This window comes from Haliotis rufescens, unplaced genomic scaffold (genome assembly GCF_023055435.1).
Source record: "Haliotis rufescens isolate VD_foot unplaced genomic scaffold, xgHalRufe1.0.p SCAF_3, whole genome shotgun sequence".
NCBI classification, from domain to species: Eukaryota; Metazoa; Mollusca; class Gastropoda; order Lepetellida; family Haliotidae; genus Haliotis; species Haliotis rufescens.
In genome coordinates this window covers 21431865-21448458 of record NW_025964001.1, presented here as the reverse complement: position 1 = coordinate 21448458, position 16594 = coordinate 21431865, and the positions used below count along the sequence as shown (strand labels likewise).

Here is a 16594-nt window from a genome sequence, read left to right as displayed (position 1 = left end):
CGGTTCGGGGGCGGCAGCGTTATGGTATGGGGTGTGATTACAGCAAGACGGAGGACCCGTTTGATAGTGGTAGAGGGAAATCTCAATGGACAGCGCTACCGCGACGAGATCATCGGCCCTGTTGTTCGACCGTTTTTGCGTCGTCATGGCCCAGGCATTACCTTTCAACATGACAACGCCTGGCCTCATATTGCTAGATTTTTCCAGGATTCTCTTCAACAAAACAACGTGAATGTCATCCCCTGGCCGGCTCGCTCCCCTGATCTCTCACCAATGGAGCACATGTTAGATGAGATGGATCGGCGCCTTCGACGTCAACCACGTGTTCCACAGACACTCCAGGAACTTCGAAACATGCTCTAGCAGATATGGACAGATATCCCACAGGACTTTCCATGAGACGAAGATGTGTTGCTTGCATCGCAACCAGAGGTGGACACACACGCTATTGATTTGTAAATTGACATTTTGGCATGTTCATGTTGTTCATCTTAGTTTTGCTATCGCTAAATAAAGATCTGAGGACATCCCATTACCGGTCACGTCAGAACGACCTTTCATCCGATCAATCAAAGCATCGGTTACCAGATCATGAAAGTGACAGTCGGAATGTGTTTTCTTATCATGCAACCTCGAAAACGTTAACACGGGGTATTCCGAACGACAGTCACGGCCCGCACGACTGATTCAGTCAAAATTGTCGTCTGTCTCTCGCTTCAGATCCATCAACAGCGACGCTTGCGTTACCTTACAGCCTTGGAATTTGAGAAACTGGAGACGAGTGTGTTTTAGCGATGAATCACGATTTCTTCTTCACCGGCGAGATGGAAGAATGTGTTTATCGTCGTCGAAATGAGCGTTTTGCCCCACATTGTGTACATGAATTCGACAATTTCGTTGGCGGTAATGTCATGGTGTGGGAGGCCATATCCTACACTTGGAGATCTGACTTGGTTGTGATTCAGGGAAATTTCACAGCAAATCGCTACATGAATTAAATTCTTCAACCTCACCTTCCTCCAATCATTGACCGCCAGAGTGAGCTGTTTCAACAGGACAATGCCCCACCACACACAGCTCGTGTCACGGTAGACTACCTTCATAATGCCAACATCAACGCTTTGCCCTGGCCGTCGAGATCTCCAGATCTCAACCCAATCGGACACCTCTGGGATGAACTCGATCGACGCGTACATTAACGTCAGAACACGCAACAGACACTCCCACAAATGGCCAACGCTTTAAAAGCAGAATGGAGCAAAGTTCCGCAGGACAGAATTCGTACACTTATCCAGTCAGTGCCGAGGAGCTGCAGAGCCGTGATTGCTGCCCGGGCGGACACACGAAATACTGAGTTCAGCGCAACCTTGTGGCCTTATGTGACATGACAATGAGGGTTTTCAATGCCTTTGTACAACGACAACATGTGATTATCGAGCTCCAAAATTTCATATTTGTATCTATGATATTAAATATAGCGACTTTATTAGGTACAATAAATTTACTAAAAATCTACCCGTGCGTTTCTTTGGGCGGCCATTCGTTAAAAAAAATATAAAGATGGAGAAAAGGACAAAAGTACACGATAAAGGTTAAATATTACGAATAAAGAACTTCTTGCAGTCACTGTTGCTGGCTGGAATCGATTTCGTAGGTGTGTTGTTCGAATCCAGTTGTCTTGTCGATTATTGGTTACGCGTGGCCTGCCACTCCGAGGATGGTCTCTGACTGCATTCGTCTGTTGCCAACGTTGCCTTAAAACACCAAATGGTGTTTCTGTGGACGTGAAATTGTCTTGCAACATCACGTTAACTCGATCCTGCTTCAAACATACCAATGGCTCGCAGACGCTCATTTTCGGACAGGCGTGGCTTTTCTTAATGTTATATAATTGCATAACTTTGTTGTTTTTCTGTGTCGTTGTTGTCAGCACGATGCTAAACAATGCATATGGAATCCCGTTAACGCACAGGTTTTATACCAATTCTTGGGTAGTGAAATGCATGGGGCTTGCATAAAAGTCAACTTTTGCATGGAATGCATGCTTTTCTGTAGCAGTTGCGTTTTTGTGACTTGATTCCATACATGTACTTCAATATTGAAAGCCAAACATTACTTGTTTGAAAAATACACTAAAATATTGGTGTCACAGGAACTTTTGTTGTTGAGTATAGTACAATGTAATTGGAGTAAGATTGAACACAGTTTTGAAAACTGTGTTCAATTTTACTCCACTTATTTAAATATTACTATATTGTGCCTGAGAGTTAGAACTTTGTTCTTTCTTTTCTTATGACGTCTTTTCGTAACATTTATAATGTATGTATGTATAATGTATAATGTACACATTATGTAATCCGACATCTGCCTTATTAGTACAATTATTTTTCATACAACCTTCAATAAACATTCATTTACGCTGAACTAGGATTTATCTACATTCATCCGATTAACTCTTCACGTACGGTGCAACACGAGGGTGCTACGATGCCGAGTCTTGTTTCAGACGCACCTGTTATCATAACATCTGAACAGTGTACGTTGTGAGAGAATTTGTTTTATTTAATAGCTTTTCGGAAACTGTGTCCGAACAAAATGCTGCCCAATATCTGAACGTCAAAAATAAATATCAAATAGATTTGTATGCATAAATGTATAACGTTACACATTCGTTAGGAAAAATAACTTGCCATAAATAAAGAAAATCGATTTTCCTCTATGACGCCAGCGTTCGTTTTCAAACCAGATTTATTTCGCTTGTTTATATTTGTGACAAGGACAAGTTGTAAGTTGATGCCGAAATGTATGTATGTGAAATAATATGTGATGTATAGGGGTCTCATAACCGGCATACGTGAAACGTGACTTTGAAAACACTATCCAATATAGCGGAAAGTTCGCCTCGGCGTTCGTGTTTGCTTATTTTCTAAAACATTTTAAACGAATCTAGGGTCAATAAAAAATGGCATATATATACCGACGCCAGACGGTGAGTGCACGAGGAATGACGTAATACATTGTGCACCTCGGCATGCAGTTATCATATACACGGCGGAACAAGCCGATTAAACTCGGAATGTTTTACAAATTGCAGCGCCATCTGGCGTTCTTTATTGTCAACGTCCTTTCGTGTTCACTGACGTTCTTTCGTACACATTGTTCTTTCTTTTCTTATGACGTCTTTTCGTAACATTTGACTATTAATATTGCGTACTTTTGACATTTATTTCAACTGTATATGTTTAACCGGCGTCTGTTTGTTTTGTATTTTGACCTTTAGTAGTAACATTTAGTTCTTTATTCGTAATATTTGACCTTAATTGCGTACTTTTGTCCTTTTTTTCAACTTTGTATTTTTTGACCGAATGGTTTTTGCGGCGAACAGACGACGTTCAGTTCAGGTGAGCTACAAAGGTTGTGAGCTGTCACGTCATATGTTAAGTCAATGGGAGAAACGCATGTCATGTCTGATGGACATTTTAAGCGCAAGGTTGATGTGCGTCGGTTATCAAATGCATGCACAGACGATTTACCAGGATTAAACAACATGTTTTATGTTTAGGTAACCGTATATTTGAAGATCATGCATACCTACATATGTATCCTTACTTAAAATGTTTTAGTACTTGAATAATCACAGTGTTGTTATTCTCTATATTGTAGCACTATTTTTAGTTGTCCCAAACCAAACACAATGCCAATTGATAGTCTCTCCCAAACAGAGTAATCGGGTTGGTGACGACACGCTGAGCCGTGGAGAAACCACTCATGCATGGTCAGACAACCCAGGCACAGGGAAGCTCTATGACATCAGAGACCATACAATAGATCTATTATATGGTCTCTGATGACATTAGACGACCCGTGTTGTAACCGATGGCAGTTGGTGTGTTTGCGCGCTCTGTGCCATGCATTCCATATCGAGCTTGGACCCAAAATAAACGAGCACCGGGTGGTCCTGGGTGGATGTTTCTACTGCAGGAACGCTGGAAAGGACTGGGTGGATGGAGGTAAAAAACAAATTCTATTTTGGTCCTGGTTGCGAAGCTGACAAGAGTTCGTTCCCCTGATCGGCCCTTCAGTCAAGATCCACGATTAATGAGAAAGATAAATTGTGAAAAATTCAAACACAATGCGATAGCACAGAGACAATTTGTGCTATTAGAAACAAGGAATGGCAGTATTCTTGCGCCTTTCAGTTTAGACAAAATATGGCAGCCAAACAAATGTTCTCAAATCTTTGATCAGTGATAAGAAATAGTGGCATTATTCTGATGTGGTACTGATAGATTCTAAGAGGCCCAGTTTGGGTTGTGTTAATTATTTGGTGTTTTTTTACAGGTTCGTTTTGAGAACCAAGAATAGGACCACGACAATATATATTTTTGTCTACATTAAACAATTTATTTTGATTAATATGCAAAATATTACTTGATATGCAAAACATGTTATTCTGTCATAGACGCCTGGTTTATATTGGCTAATTAGAATACATCAAGTCATTCAAATAACACGTCACTAATTTACTAAGTGAACTTTTCGGAGCTAGACTAACTGGAGCAGTGTGCTAACCAAGGTCAAGTCACAGAACAAGACAAAACAACAGTAGGAGGAGCATGGGATGGTGATGTGGTCAGTCTAGTCAGTCTGAGGAATCCTTATGGTTGTTATCTGTGCCTTGGAGATTTGTCTGACCAGTAGGAATGTCCTTCTCTCAAACCCAGCCATAGTCATTTAGTCAAAAGTCAAAACTGTTTATTTGTGTGAATACAAGAAATGTAATGCCAATAATACAATTTGAAAAATTTTACATGTACTTTCCAACGTCATGTCTTTTCTGTATGAATAACATACATAATATTGTAGATGTTTTAATACATCATCCAGAGTTGGACAGAATTCAGTTTTAAATTTAAAAATAGCTGGAATCTAATACAATTCTTGCAAATAAACATTATCTATCTCAATATAGGGTTTTCAGATCAATAGGACTGCAAACAAGACAACACTTCTATACTGAGCAAGAAGATCCAGGAGTGTTATTTCATAGTTAGTTTAAATATGACAGCCGGCAAAATTAGAGTGTGTGAGTGAGTGAGTGAGTATGGTTTTACGCTGCTTTTAGCAATATTCCAGCAATATCACGGCAGGGGACACCAGAAATGGGCTCCACACATTGTACCCATGTCGGGAATCGAACCCGGGTCTTCGGAGTGACGAGCGAACGCTTTAACCGCTAGGCTACCCCCCCCCCCCCCCAGCCCAGAGTGTGTGACAAATGGTATGTGTAACTAATGGGAGAGAATCAAGAATCAAGTACTCCGGACAATCCATTGATTAACTTCATGAGCATTCAATTGAGATTCGATGACGTGCAGTCAACGGTGTCACCGAGCATGACCACCCAGTCCTTTATTGGTAGTCACCCCTTGCGACAAGCCAAGGTTGCAGGGGACATAAATTCTTTCCCGGAACCCGAGTCGGTTGATGTGTCGTCATGTTACGTCATGTTAGTGCCCTGAAAAACATAGGGGAGGGGAGGGAATCTGGATCAGAGAGTGCAGACAATGTGTCAAGTGTAACCAAGTTACAATCAATGTCTAGAACTATAGGCCTACACTGGAGACAGGCAAAAGAATCCCTTTAACCTGTATTGATCATTCTACAGAATTCACGACCCCTCATCTTTGACATTTTCTGCAGGACATTCTGAGCATGATACGCTGTACTGGATGATCTAATGGCAATGACCCCTCATCTTTGATATTTCCTGCAGGACATTCTGAGGATGATACACTGTCCTGGATGATCTAATGGCAGACTGTCAGTTAGCAGATGACCAGTGGCTGGAGGGGAACTCCGGGGTCAAGGACCGGACAGTCCTCCATGACTATACAGCAGGAGCAGTTGCAGGTACGATAATCATTGATCTCTACCAACAGGGGGCACTGGTTGCTTAAGGGTATAAGGTGTCACAACTTGCTTGCTGTAATGAGTTTTGTCCCTTGGTTGTGCAAGGATTCGATGATCATCCTAAATTAGTGATGATCCTTGATATATGTGTGCATCAATACATGCTAGATATGCCAGGAATTAATGTTCTAACCTGTGGCTTAGGGTTCATCAAATTTTCATCAAACATGATCATTCTCAATTTAAAGTTGCATCTCTAATTGTATTTGTGTGTCTACACAGATGTGGTATTGTCCTTCTAGTCAAATGCATACACACCAGTAACCCTCCACTATCAGTATATTTTCACTGGATAAGGTCAGTGAAAACTAATTATAAAATTTTCATCCAAATCTTTAAAAAATGTGAGGAAGAAGCCATGTTTTATGTTTTCGTTTCTCTTAAACAAACTGTTTCTGTCGTCAGGTTTGATTCACATACATGACAGGAAAGACGAGTAATTATAGTGTATTTCAGTAGTATATATCTCTGTGCACATTATTGCTTGGTTGGGTAGGTCAAATATGAACATGTTCATGTATGGAATAGGATAGAGCATGTTAGCCCTACATTTGATGGACATGTGTGTGTATATTTGCTGTTTATAGTCTTTGTCAATGAATCCAGTCACAAGAAATCCTCATTTGATCTCATTTTGTTCCCAGGTGGTGCCGGAATGGTAGTTGGTCATCCCTTCGACACAGTTAAGGTAATAATCTTATAACAGAGAAAAGCAGTACAGTAAACCACATCTCAAAGAATATTCTATGAGCTACAAGTTAACTACCTATTGGTTAGATTCCTTCTTTACCTGAACTAAAAGACTATTGTGGTATTATGCTATATGTCTGTAGGTGCTGCCCATTGTTGTATTATGCTCTATGTCTGTAGGTGCTGCCCATTGTTGTATTATGCTCTATGTCTGTAGGTGCTGCCCATTGTTGTATCATGCTCTATGTCTGTAGGTGCTGCCCATTGTTGTATTCTGCTCTCTGCCTGTAGGTTCTGACCATTGTTGTATTATGCTGTAGGTGCTGCCCATTGTTGTATTATGCTCTGTCTGTAGGTGCTGCCCATTGTTGTATTATGCAAAATGTCTGTAGGTGCTGCCCATTGTTGTATCATGCTCTATGTCTGTAGGTGCTGCCCATTGTTGTATTATGTCCCATGTCTGTGGGTGCTGCCCATTGTTGTATCATGCTCTATGTCTGTAGGTGCTGCCCATTGTTGTATCATGCTCTATGTCTGTAGGTGCTGCCCATTGTTGTATTATGCTCTATGTCTGTAGGTGCTGCTCATTGTTGTATTATGCTCTATGTCTGTAGGTGCTGACCATTGTTGTATTCTGCTCTCTGCCTGTAGGTTCTGACCATTGTTGTATTATGCTGTAGGTGCTGCCCATTGTTGTATTATGTTCTATGTCTGTAGGTGCTGCCCATTGTTGTATCATGCTCTATGTCTGTAGGTGCTGCCCATTGTTGTATTATGCTCTATGTCTGTAGGTGCTGCCCATTGTTGTATCATGCACTATGTCTGTAGGTGCTGCCCATTGTTGTATTATGCTCTATGTCTGTAGGTGCTGCCCATTGTTGTATCATGCTCTATGTCTGTAGGTGCTGCCCATTGTTGTATCATGCTCTATGTCTGTAGGTGCTGCCCATCGTTGTATCATGCTCTATGTCTGTAGGTGCTGCCCATTGTTGTATCATGCTCTATGTCTGTAGGTGCTGACCATTGTTGTATTATGCTCTATGTCTGTAGGTGCTGCCCATTGTTGTATCATGCTCTATGTCTGTAGGTGCTGACCATTGTTGTATTATGCTCTATGTCTGTAGGTGCTGCCCATTGTTTTATCATGCTCTATGTCTGTAGGTGCTGCCCATTGTTGTATTATGCTCTATGTCTGTAGGTGCTGACCATTGTTGTATTCTGCTCTCTGCCTGTAGATTCTGACCATTGTTGTATTATGCTGTAGGTGCTGCCCATTGTTGTATTATGTTCTATGTCTGTAGGTGCTGCCCATCGTTGTATCATGCTCTATGTCTGTAGGTGCTGCCCATTGTTGTATTATGCTCTATGTCTGTAGGTTCTGCCCATTGTTGTATCATGCTCTATGTCTGTAGGTGCTGCCCATTGTTGTATTATGCTCTATGTCTGTAGGTGCTGCCCATTGTTGTATTATGCTCTATGTCTGTAGGTGCTGACCATTGTTGTATTCTGCTCTATGCCTGTAGGTTCTGACCATTGTTGTATTATGCTGTAGGTGCTGCCCATTGTTGTATTCTGCTCTATGTCTGTAGGTGCTGACCATTGTTGTATTCTGCTCTCTGCCTGTAGGTTCTGACAATTGTTGTATTATGCTGTAGGTGCTGACCATTGTTGTATTATGTTCTATGTCTGTAGGTGCTGCCCATTGTTGTATCATGCTCTATGTCTGTAGGTGCTGCCCATTGTTGTATTATGCTCTATGTCTGTAGGTGCTGCCCATTGTTGTATCATGCTCTATGTCTGTAGGTGCTGCCCATTGTTGTATTATGCTCTATGTCTGTAGGTGCTGCCCATTGTTGTATCATGCTCTATGTCTGTAGGTGCTGACCATTGTTGTATTATGCTCTATGTCTGTAGGTGCTGCCCATTGTTGTATCATGCTCTATGTCTGTAGGTGCTGACCATTGTTGTATTATGCTCTATGTCTGTAGGTGCTGACCATTGTTGTATCATGCTCTATGTCTGTAGGTGCTGCCCATTGTTGTATTATGCTCTATGTCTGTAGGTGCTGCCCATTGTTTTATCATGCTCTATGTCTGTAGGTGCTGCCCATTGTTGTATTATGCTCTATGTCTGTAGGTGCTGACCATTGTTGTATTCTGCTCTCTGCCTGTAGGTTCTGACCATTGTTGTATTATGCTGTAGGTGCTGCCCATTGTTGTATTATGTTCTATGTCTGTAGGTGCTGCCCATCGTTGTATCATGCTCTATGTCTGTAGGTGCTGCCCATTGTTGTATTATGCTCTATGTCTGTAGGTTCTGCCCATTGTTGTATCATGCTCTATGTCTGTAGGTGCTGCCCATTGTTGTATTATGCTCTATGTCTGTAGGTGCTGCCCATTGTTGTATTCTGCTCTCTGCCTGTAGGTTCTGACCATTGTTGTATTATGCTGTAGGTGCTGACCATTGTTGTATTATGCTATATGTCTGTAGGTGCTGACCATTGTTGTATTATGCACTATGTCTGTAGGTACTGCCCATTGTGGTATTATACTATATTTCTGCAGGTGCTGACCATTGTTGTATTATGCTCTCTGTCTGTAGGTACTGCCCATTGTTGTATTATGTCCTCTGTCTGTAGGTGCTGACCATTGTTGTATTATGCTCTATGTCTGTAGGTGCTGCCCATTGTTGTATCATGCTCTATGTCTGTAGGTGCTGCCCATTGTTGTATTATGTTCTATGTCTGTAGGTGCTGCCCATTGTTGTATTCTGCTCTCTGCCTGTAGATGCTGCCCATTGTTGTATTCTGCTCTCTGCCTGTAGTTGCTGCCCATTGTTGTATTATGCTCTATGTCTGTAGGTGCTGACCATTGTTGTATTCTGCTCTCTGCCTGTAGGTTCTGACCATTGTTGTATTATGCTGTAGGTGCTGACCATTGTTGTATTATGCTATATGTCTGTAGGTGCTGACCATTGTTGTATTATGCACTATGTCTGTAGGTACTGCCCATTGTGGTATTATACTATATGTCTGCAGGTGCTGACCATTGTTGTATTATGCTCTCTGTCTGTAGGTACTGCCCATTGTTGTATTATGTCCTCTGTCTGTAGGTACTGCCCATTGTGGTATTATACTATATGTCTGCAGGTGCTGACCATTGTTGTATTATGCTCTCTGTCTGTAGGTACTGCCCATTGTTGTATTATGTCCTCTGTCTGTAGGTACTGCCCATTGTGGTATTATGTTCTATATCTTCAGGTGCTGCCCATTGTTGTGTTATGTTCTATGTCTGTAGGTGCTGCCCATTGTTGTATTATGTTCTATATCTTCAGGTGCTGCCCATTGTTGTATTATACTCTCTGTCTGTAGGTACTGCTACAGATTCAGGGAGGCGGGGACCGCTACAAGAGCATCCTGGACTGTGTCAGGAGTGTCCACACACAAACACTGGTAATAAGAACAGCATGACACATATCAAAATAAAGATGTCGGTTTGTGCCAGAAATACTACTCTGTCACTTTGGTAAAATAACTGGTGTTATATCAGCTTGTACAAACGTTTTTGTTACATTTATGAACTGAGCTGTAGAATTATGTCAGTATACAAACATCATTTACTGTTTGCATTCCTTGTTTAAAGAGAGTACAAGCAGCCTCGAGGTTAAGGTGTTCACACATCACACCTGAGTTTGATTCCCCACACGGATACAATGTGTGGATCCCTTTATTGTGTTCTGTGCCGCCATATTGCTGAAATATTGTTAAAAATATATATATGGCATGAAACTAAACATTTTTTCTTTGGTCAATCTCATTTTTAAAACTTTTTTATGAAATGTTAAAACTTCATTTCAGTCAAAGGGCTTCTTCCGCGGCTTGTCATGGCCCTTGCTGTCCAGTGTTGGCATCAACTCCATCCTCTTTGGGGTGTATGGGACAGCTCTCTCTCTTCTTGGTCACCAGGGGGACTCTTCACAACGCAGCGCCACCTACTATTTGACAATCTTATCTGCAGGGTGTATTGGAGGTGCTGCTCAACTGCCTTTGGCATGCCCAGTTGACTCGCTGAAGATTGTACTACAGTCTCAGATACCCCATGCACAGGGAGACAAGCTAGGTAGGTCGTCCATTGTAAACATCTTCTTCTAAGAAACCACAGAACCAACGCAGCTGAAATTCACATACTCGTTCCCACCAATGGTGACCCTCCAAATGTGTTGTTCATGAGATTTGAATCCAATTTTCAATATGTTCAATAGGAACTGTGGGTAGGAGAGTGTTCTGCAACGTGATTGGCTTCATACGAGCCATTTATATATTGGCTTTGATGAACACTGTCTTCTAATCCAATCAAGCTGGCAATTAATATTTTGGAACATATCCGTGAGAAAAAAACACAAAATTTCTCTTCAATTTGTCTCCGTACAAACATGACTGAAGCTGGTAAATCTGCACAGTGATTGAGTTGTCAGCTACGCTGTGTGGTGATCTTCTTCTTTTTTTAAGAATTGAATCATGCACTAAAGGCGTGATGACACTCTCGGAATATATTTCATGCATGATTTAAGAAGACCAAGAACTGTTGACCTAGCCATTTAAAGCATTCGCTCGCCATGCCGAAAGCCTATGGTTCGAATATTGCTAAAAGTGGCATAAAACCATACTCACTCCCTTCATGGAGGAGTTGATAGATAGAGGATTGGAGTCAGATTGCAGCTTACTTCAATGGGGTTTGGGAAGAATGGAAACATAGCTGAAAACAATGTATTTGTTGTTTTTAGCATATACATGGCATAGTGCAGTTTTTCTATTTTCCATTCAGAACTGCCCATTTATGTTTGTTTTCAAGATACAGAATATCAGATTTGCTGCTCCAAATACTTCACTCACATTTTTATGAGATTGGGACAGGCATGTGAGTGTATTATAAGGCTCTGTTTTTTTCTTTTCAGGTGCCAAAAAACCATTCCACCGTGGCCCCCTTGCAGCAGCTAAGGACATAATCCGTACGCGGGGGATACAAGGCTTGTACAGGGGACTAAGCACACAGGCCTTGAGAGATATCCCAGCCAGTGGTATTTACATGACTACTTATGAAGTCCTAACCCACACAACGACCAGTGTGATGCCCACAATTCCATCTCAGGTCATCAACTTCTTCTCCGGAGGAATTAGCGGCATCGTCAGTTGGCTTTGTATCCTACCTTTTGATGTTGTCAAGAGCCGGCTACAGTCAGACCCAGAGAGGAAGTTGTACAGAGGATTGTGGGATTGCGCCATGAAGAGTTATAAAGCAGGCGGAGGGAAGATATTTTTCAAAGGTGCTCTAGTTATGAGCATGCGGGCCTTCCCAGTTAATGCAGTCACCTTGATGGTGTATTCTGAATGTCTAAAATTGTTCAACCAGTATTTGTGAGTATATCCTGAAACACTGAATTTGATTATGTTGTTTAATGGCAAACATTATCTAGAACTCTATGGTTACACTAAAAGTGACAAATGTTCGCATTTCATTCTGACTATACACACGTTCCTTCTGACTTTATAGGTTTGCATAATGATATAACATCAGTCAACTTCAGTGTATGCATGACCAGATCGGTTTATACATGTATCTAAATTTATTTTGACAGAAGTTCAGTAAAACATTTCCCAATCAGACATTTTGTACCTATCTCTTGAGACCTGCAGTGGGTCCCCGGGTAGGGTCAGGTTATAGGGGGGTGGGTACCTGGGTAGTAAAGTTGGTCTTGTCCCAGCCCTATTCCCAACCCTGAAACACTCAATTCATTCTCAATCCAAAATCAGTCAATTTGTCTTCACCCTGAATCTGTCATTTCATACCCTACCCTAAAATATTGAATTTAATGAATTAGGTCCCTACAATAATTCAGTGGATTCAGTTTCTCGCTAACTGAATTCATTCTCTACCGTACAAGGTTGATGATTTCACCTCATTAACTGACCAAAGTCAACAAGACGGTCAGACTGGAGTCTCCAAAGAGATCTCACAAAATTCTAAGCAGATTTTAAGTATAGCCTTCAGGTCAGCCATATTGGAAATGCCATTTCTGCCAATGATACCATTTCCTCATATATCGTTATGAAGTTGATATGTAATAAACAAGTGGTTTGCATAATACAGATTTGTTCACCTTTTGGTCCCTAGCTGCTTAGGGCATGGTTCCTAAGGAGTTGTATGTTTTACAATTGCCTGAATGGATAAAACTCATGATTGATCATACTGGTGCAAAACTCTCTGAAGCTTATAGGTCCGACATGTATTTTCCACCGTTTGTCTTCTTTGAATAAAACAAAAGTAGCGATATAGTGTTTTGCCCACCTGACATGCTTTTTCTGGTGCCCTGCGTCTCCTCAGAAACCACTGGACCAATGAAGCTGACACTTCACATACTTGTTTCCTCCCACTAATGATGGATCAAATCCGATTTATAGTGGTAACGTTATTTACGGCCATTACTGTGTCATTTTTATGCATTTTTAAAGTAAAGATCAGCGGTAATAAAAAAAGGAGTAATATTTTAATATATTTTTTCAACAGTTGGACTTTGAAAGGGCAGCACATCCGTAGACCAAGAAATAAAAAAAATGTGGCCTTATGGTATTTGATCTTCATATGCCCCAGTTTCTTTAACACATTGGGTTAAAAGGTGTAGATTTCCTTGATATGATCATAGGCACATTGGCAGCAATATTTAAAATGTCGGTTCTACACACTGTCTGTCTTTTCCACATGCATCAGTATGAAATTTGATATGCAGCATGTGGTATGGGAAATAATATAATCTAGTTTTTGGAGTATTTATATTTAGAATAACAACCTTTGTTGAACATGTTATTTCAGTCCTTTATTTAGCCTTTTATGCAAGTATCTGTGTAATTTCATGTACATGCAGTAAGAATGTCGGTTGTGTGGGGACTAATGTTTTTTGGCTCAACAATGTTTACCCCCTTGTATGAATATGATCTTATATTCAGGTGAGCTACTGAGATTGTGTCTTCTTATAAGCTCAAAATCCTCCATGAAAATGTATGGAATTATCCAAACTTAAGACATGTTGAGTGTCGATATTTTACTTGTAGATATATGTGCTTATAACTATATGACGTAGAATGTAATCTGTTTTAGATATACCTATTAATGAAGATCAGAAGGGTTTCATGGCTGGGTGATACATTGGAGAAATAACAAGGCAGATATATGATCTAAAGCAATATACTGAAAATTATCAAATTCCAGACCTACAACTGTTGATCAATTTTGAAAAAGCAGTCAATCCTGTTGACTGGAATTTCATTAATGAAACACTGAGTTACTTTGGCTTTGGAGAATCAATTAAACAACTAAACAACAAGTACATACTTTCTACTTGGGCTGGGACGGGTAACTCGAGTACTCAGGTCAGGTGTGTCCTGAGTAGGACCCGTGTACCCACAGGACTACCCAGACCCGTGGTTTGTCACGTGATATATTGTTTAATGACAAAAACTCACCATTGTTCAGTGGATAAAGCTTCAGTCAACTTCAGTGTACACATGATCTGATTGTTTGATGCATGTATCAAAATAATTTTGTCCAGGGGTGCAGTAAAAAAATTCCCAATCATACATTTGTTCCCAACTTTTGAGACCTGCAGCGGGTATAGGGGTTAGGTACCCGGGTAGTAAATTTGGACTCGTCCCAGCCCTACTTTCTACAATGGAATACAATCAGAAGTTCTTGCGATGGTTTTGGTTCCTCATTCTTTGATCGTGGCCCAGTCGTCTAAGTCGCCGTGATTTGCTGTGCAGAGTTGCGTCCCTTGGGCACGCCAGAAACCTATAATTGTGGGTTTGAATCCTGGTTTGCCCCGATTATGTTTCTAGGTTTGTCAGCACCATACCCATGCTCGTGGGTTTCACCAAAGTGGTAAACGTCTGAGACCTGCATCACTTCGGACTTTCCTCCCACATTAAGCTGACATGCCGTGATATAACTGGATAATGTTAAAAGTGGTGTTAAGCCCAACTCACTCACTCATTCTTTGACATATCAAGAGGATGCCATCAAGATCCCTTATTACTGTATATATTCATCCTATCTGTAGAAATACAAGCAATACTTATTAGAAAGAACCAGGATATAAAGGAAATAAAAATTGGTGACATTGAGTATTTGACATAATATGCAGACGACACAACCAGCTCGCTTGAGGGTTCTGAATGATGCCTCTACACTGTTTTGCATGTATTTACATTGTTTGTGCACCTGAGATATGAAAGTAAACACAGATAAGACAAATGTAATATTTATATGGCCAAAGAAAATATTCAAAATTAAACTCTGCCCGAAATAGTATTTAGACTGGACAGAGGAACCTTTTGAATTATTGGGCATAAAATTCTGTCTTGATCCAGGTGATATGGAGGATATTTACTACGAAAACAAGTTTAGATTTCAATACATGTGTATGTGAAGTTTTTCAAATATACATGTATGTGCCAGTTCCAGCATCTGTGCTGTTCCATCTTTTTGTCAGTTTTACATGTATCATGTTTATTTACACCTTTGGTCTCTACTGAATAAATGAATGTCCATGATAACAAAGAGGTCTTTCATGGGTAACAGTTTATGAAACAGTGATGCTCATGATATCAATCACTGGATTGTCTGGTCCAGACTCGATTATTTACAGACCGCCGTCATATAACTGGAATGTTGCTGAGTGCGGCATTAAACAACAAACCAACCAGTCAACCAAACCATTACTCAATCATGCCATATGTGGTTGTGCAAACTGACGTGAAGTAATTATCCTGGTGTGCCCAGTAACGTTACATTTTGTTGCATGTTTCAGGGTGACCTTTTACCTTTGTGTAGCTGTGATGTTGAAACTGCCTGGTTGGTCTTCTAGCTAGGCAGCTTATTATTTGTTTTCATGTTATTCATAATAATGCAATATACAGTATATGCAGTTAAAATGTTGATTACACTAATTGTATATTCTAGTCCCACCTATGTTGTGTCTTTTTATGAACTCATGATTATAATATTTGAGAATAAATCAGTTGTACTGTAGAGCCTTGTGTTTATTTACAGCAACAGTTCTGATTTTCTCCTCCTTTTTTTTATTTATTTTTTATTTTTTTTATTTATTTTTTTTTGTAGGGCGGGGGGGGAGTTTATTACTGTCTTTATAAGGTCCAGGCCTGGAATTAATGTTTCTTCACTGGAAGTACTTGCTAGTACATTCAGACTTAAAGCTTTGAGGAACTGGCGGTGACGACGGGGTTGCTGCTGTTTCTCCTCTAGATAATAGGGGGCACGGGTGGCCCAGTCATCTAAGGCGCTGTGATTTGCTGTGAAGAGTTGCGTCCATGGGGCTCACCAGAAACCTATGACTGTGTGTTTGAATCCGGATTCGCCCCAATTATGTTTCTAGGTTTGTCAGCACCATACCCACACTTGTCTAAGACCTGTATCACTTTGCGCTTTCCTCCCACTTTAAGCTGACACACCACAATATAGCTGTTCAAAGCAAGGTCAAACCCAACTCACTCACTCACCCTAGTGTATACAGCATTTGATATATAGAACATGTATGAATAAGATACCTGCCACATTATCCAAGTACAATACTATTTGGGATCGAAGACTGAACCCGGAAAAAAAACAATTATTTTACCTTGCACATTTAAAATGATCAGTTTCTCCCAGCAGACACAAGTGGCTGACGCAGACATAAAATCTTTGCACAAAATATGCCATAAGTTTCGGAAGGATCCAAGTAGGAATTTCAGACAGCAGATATTCTTGACTTTGATTTAATTCATGTTTATTTATTTGTTCTTTAACGACACCTCAGCAATATTCCAGGTATGTAAATAATCGAGTCTGGACCAGGCAATCCAGTGATTGACATCACGAGC

General features: G+C 40.6%; 1 protein-coding gene across 2 annotated transcripts; it reads left to right on the top strand.

Moving 5' to 3' along the window:
- Positions 1-2982: 2982 nt before the first annotated feature.
- On the top strand, positions 2983-14559 carry LOC124146445 (solute carrier family 25 member 45-like). Of its 2 annotated transcripts, none has more exons than XM_046516729.2 (6): positions 2983-3401; positions 5777-5913; positions 6618-6661; positions 10034-10114; positions 10520-10781; positions 11617-14559. In XM_046516729.2, the coding sequence occupies exons 2-6, from the start codon at positions 5814-5816 to the stop codon at positions 12078-12080; spliced, it is 951 nt and encodes a 316-aa protein (XP_046372685.2). In that variant the 5' UTR covers positions 2983-3401; positions 5777-5813; the 3' UTR covers positions 12081-14559. The 2 variants fall into 2 exon arrangements, with proteins under 2 accessions (XP_046372685.2, XP_048259856.1); XM_048403899.1 differs by lacking the exon at positions 2983-3401 and adding an exon at positions 4068-4632.
- Positions 14560-16594: the final 2035 nt, after the last annotated feature.

What these genes read in the sequence shown, in the direction of transcription:
- LOC124146445 (XM_046516729.2), top strand. Translation starts at nt 5,814, where the DNA reads ATGGCAGACTGTCAGTTAGCAGATGACCAGTGGCTGGAGGGGAACTCC. An exon ending in ATCCCTTCGACACAGTTAAG is followed by an intron (nt 6,662 to 10,033) that starts GTAATAATCTTA and finishes CTCTGTCTGTAG; the next exon opens with GTACTGCTACAGATTCAGGG. An exon ending in TGCACAGGGAGACAAGCTAG is followed by an intron (nt 10,782 to 11,616) that starts GTAGGTCGTCCA and finishes TTTTCTTTTCAG; the next exon opens with GTGCCAAAAAACCATTCCAC.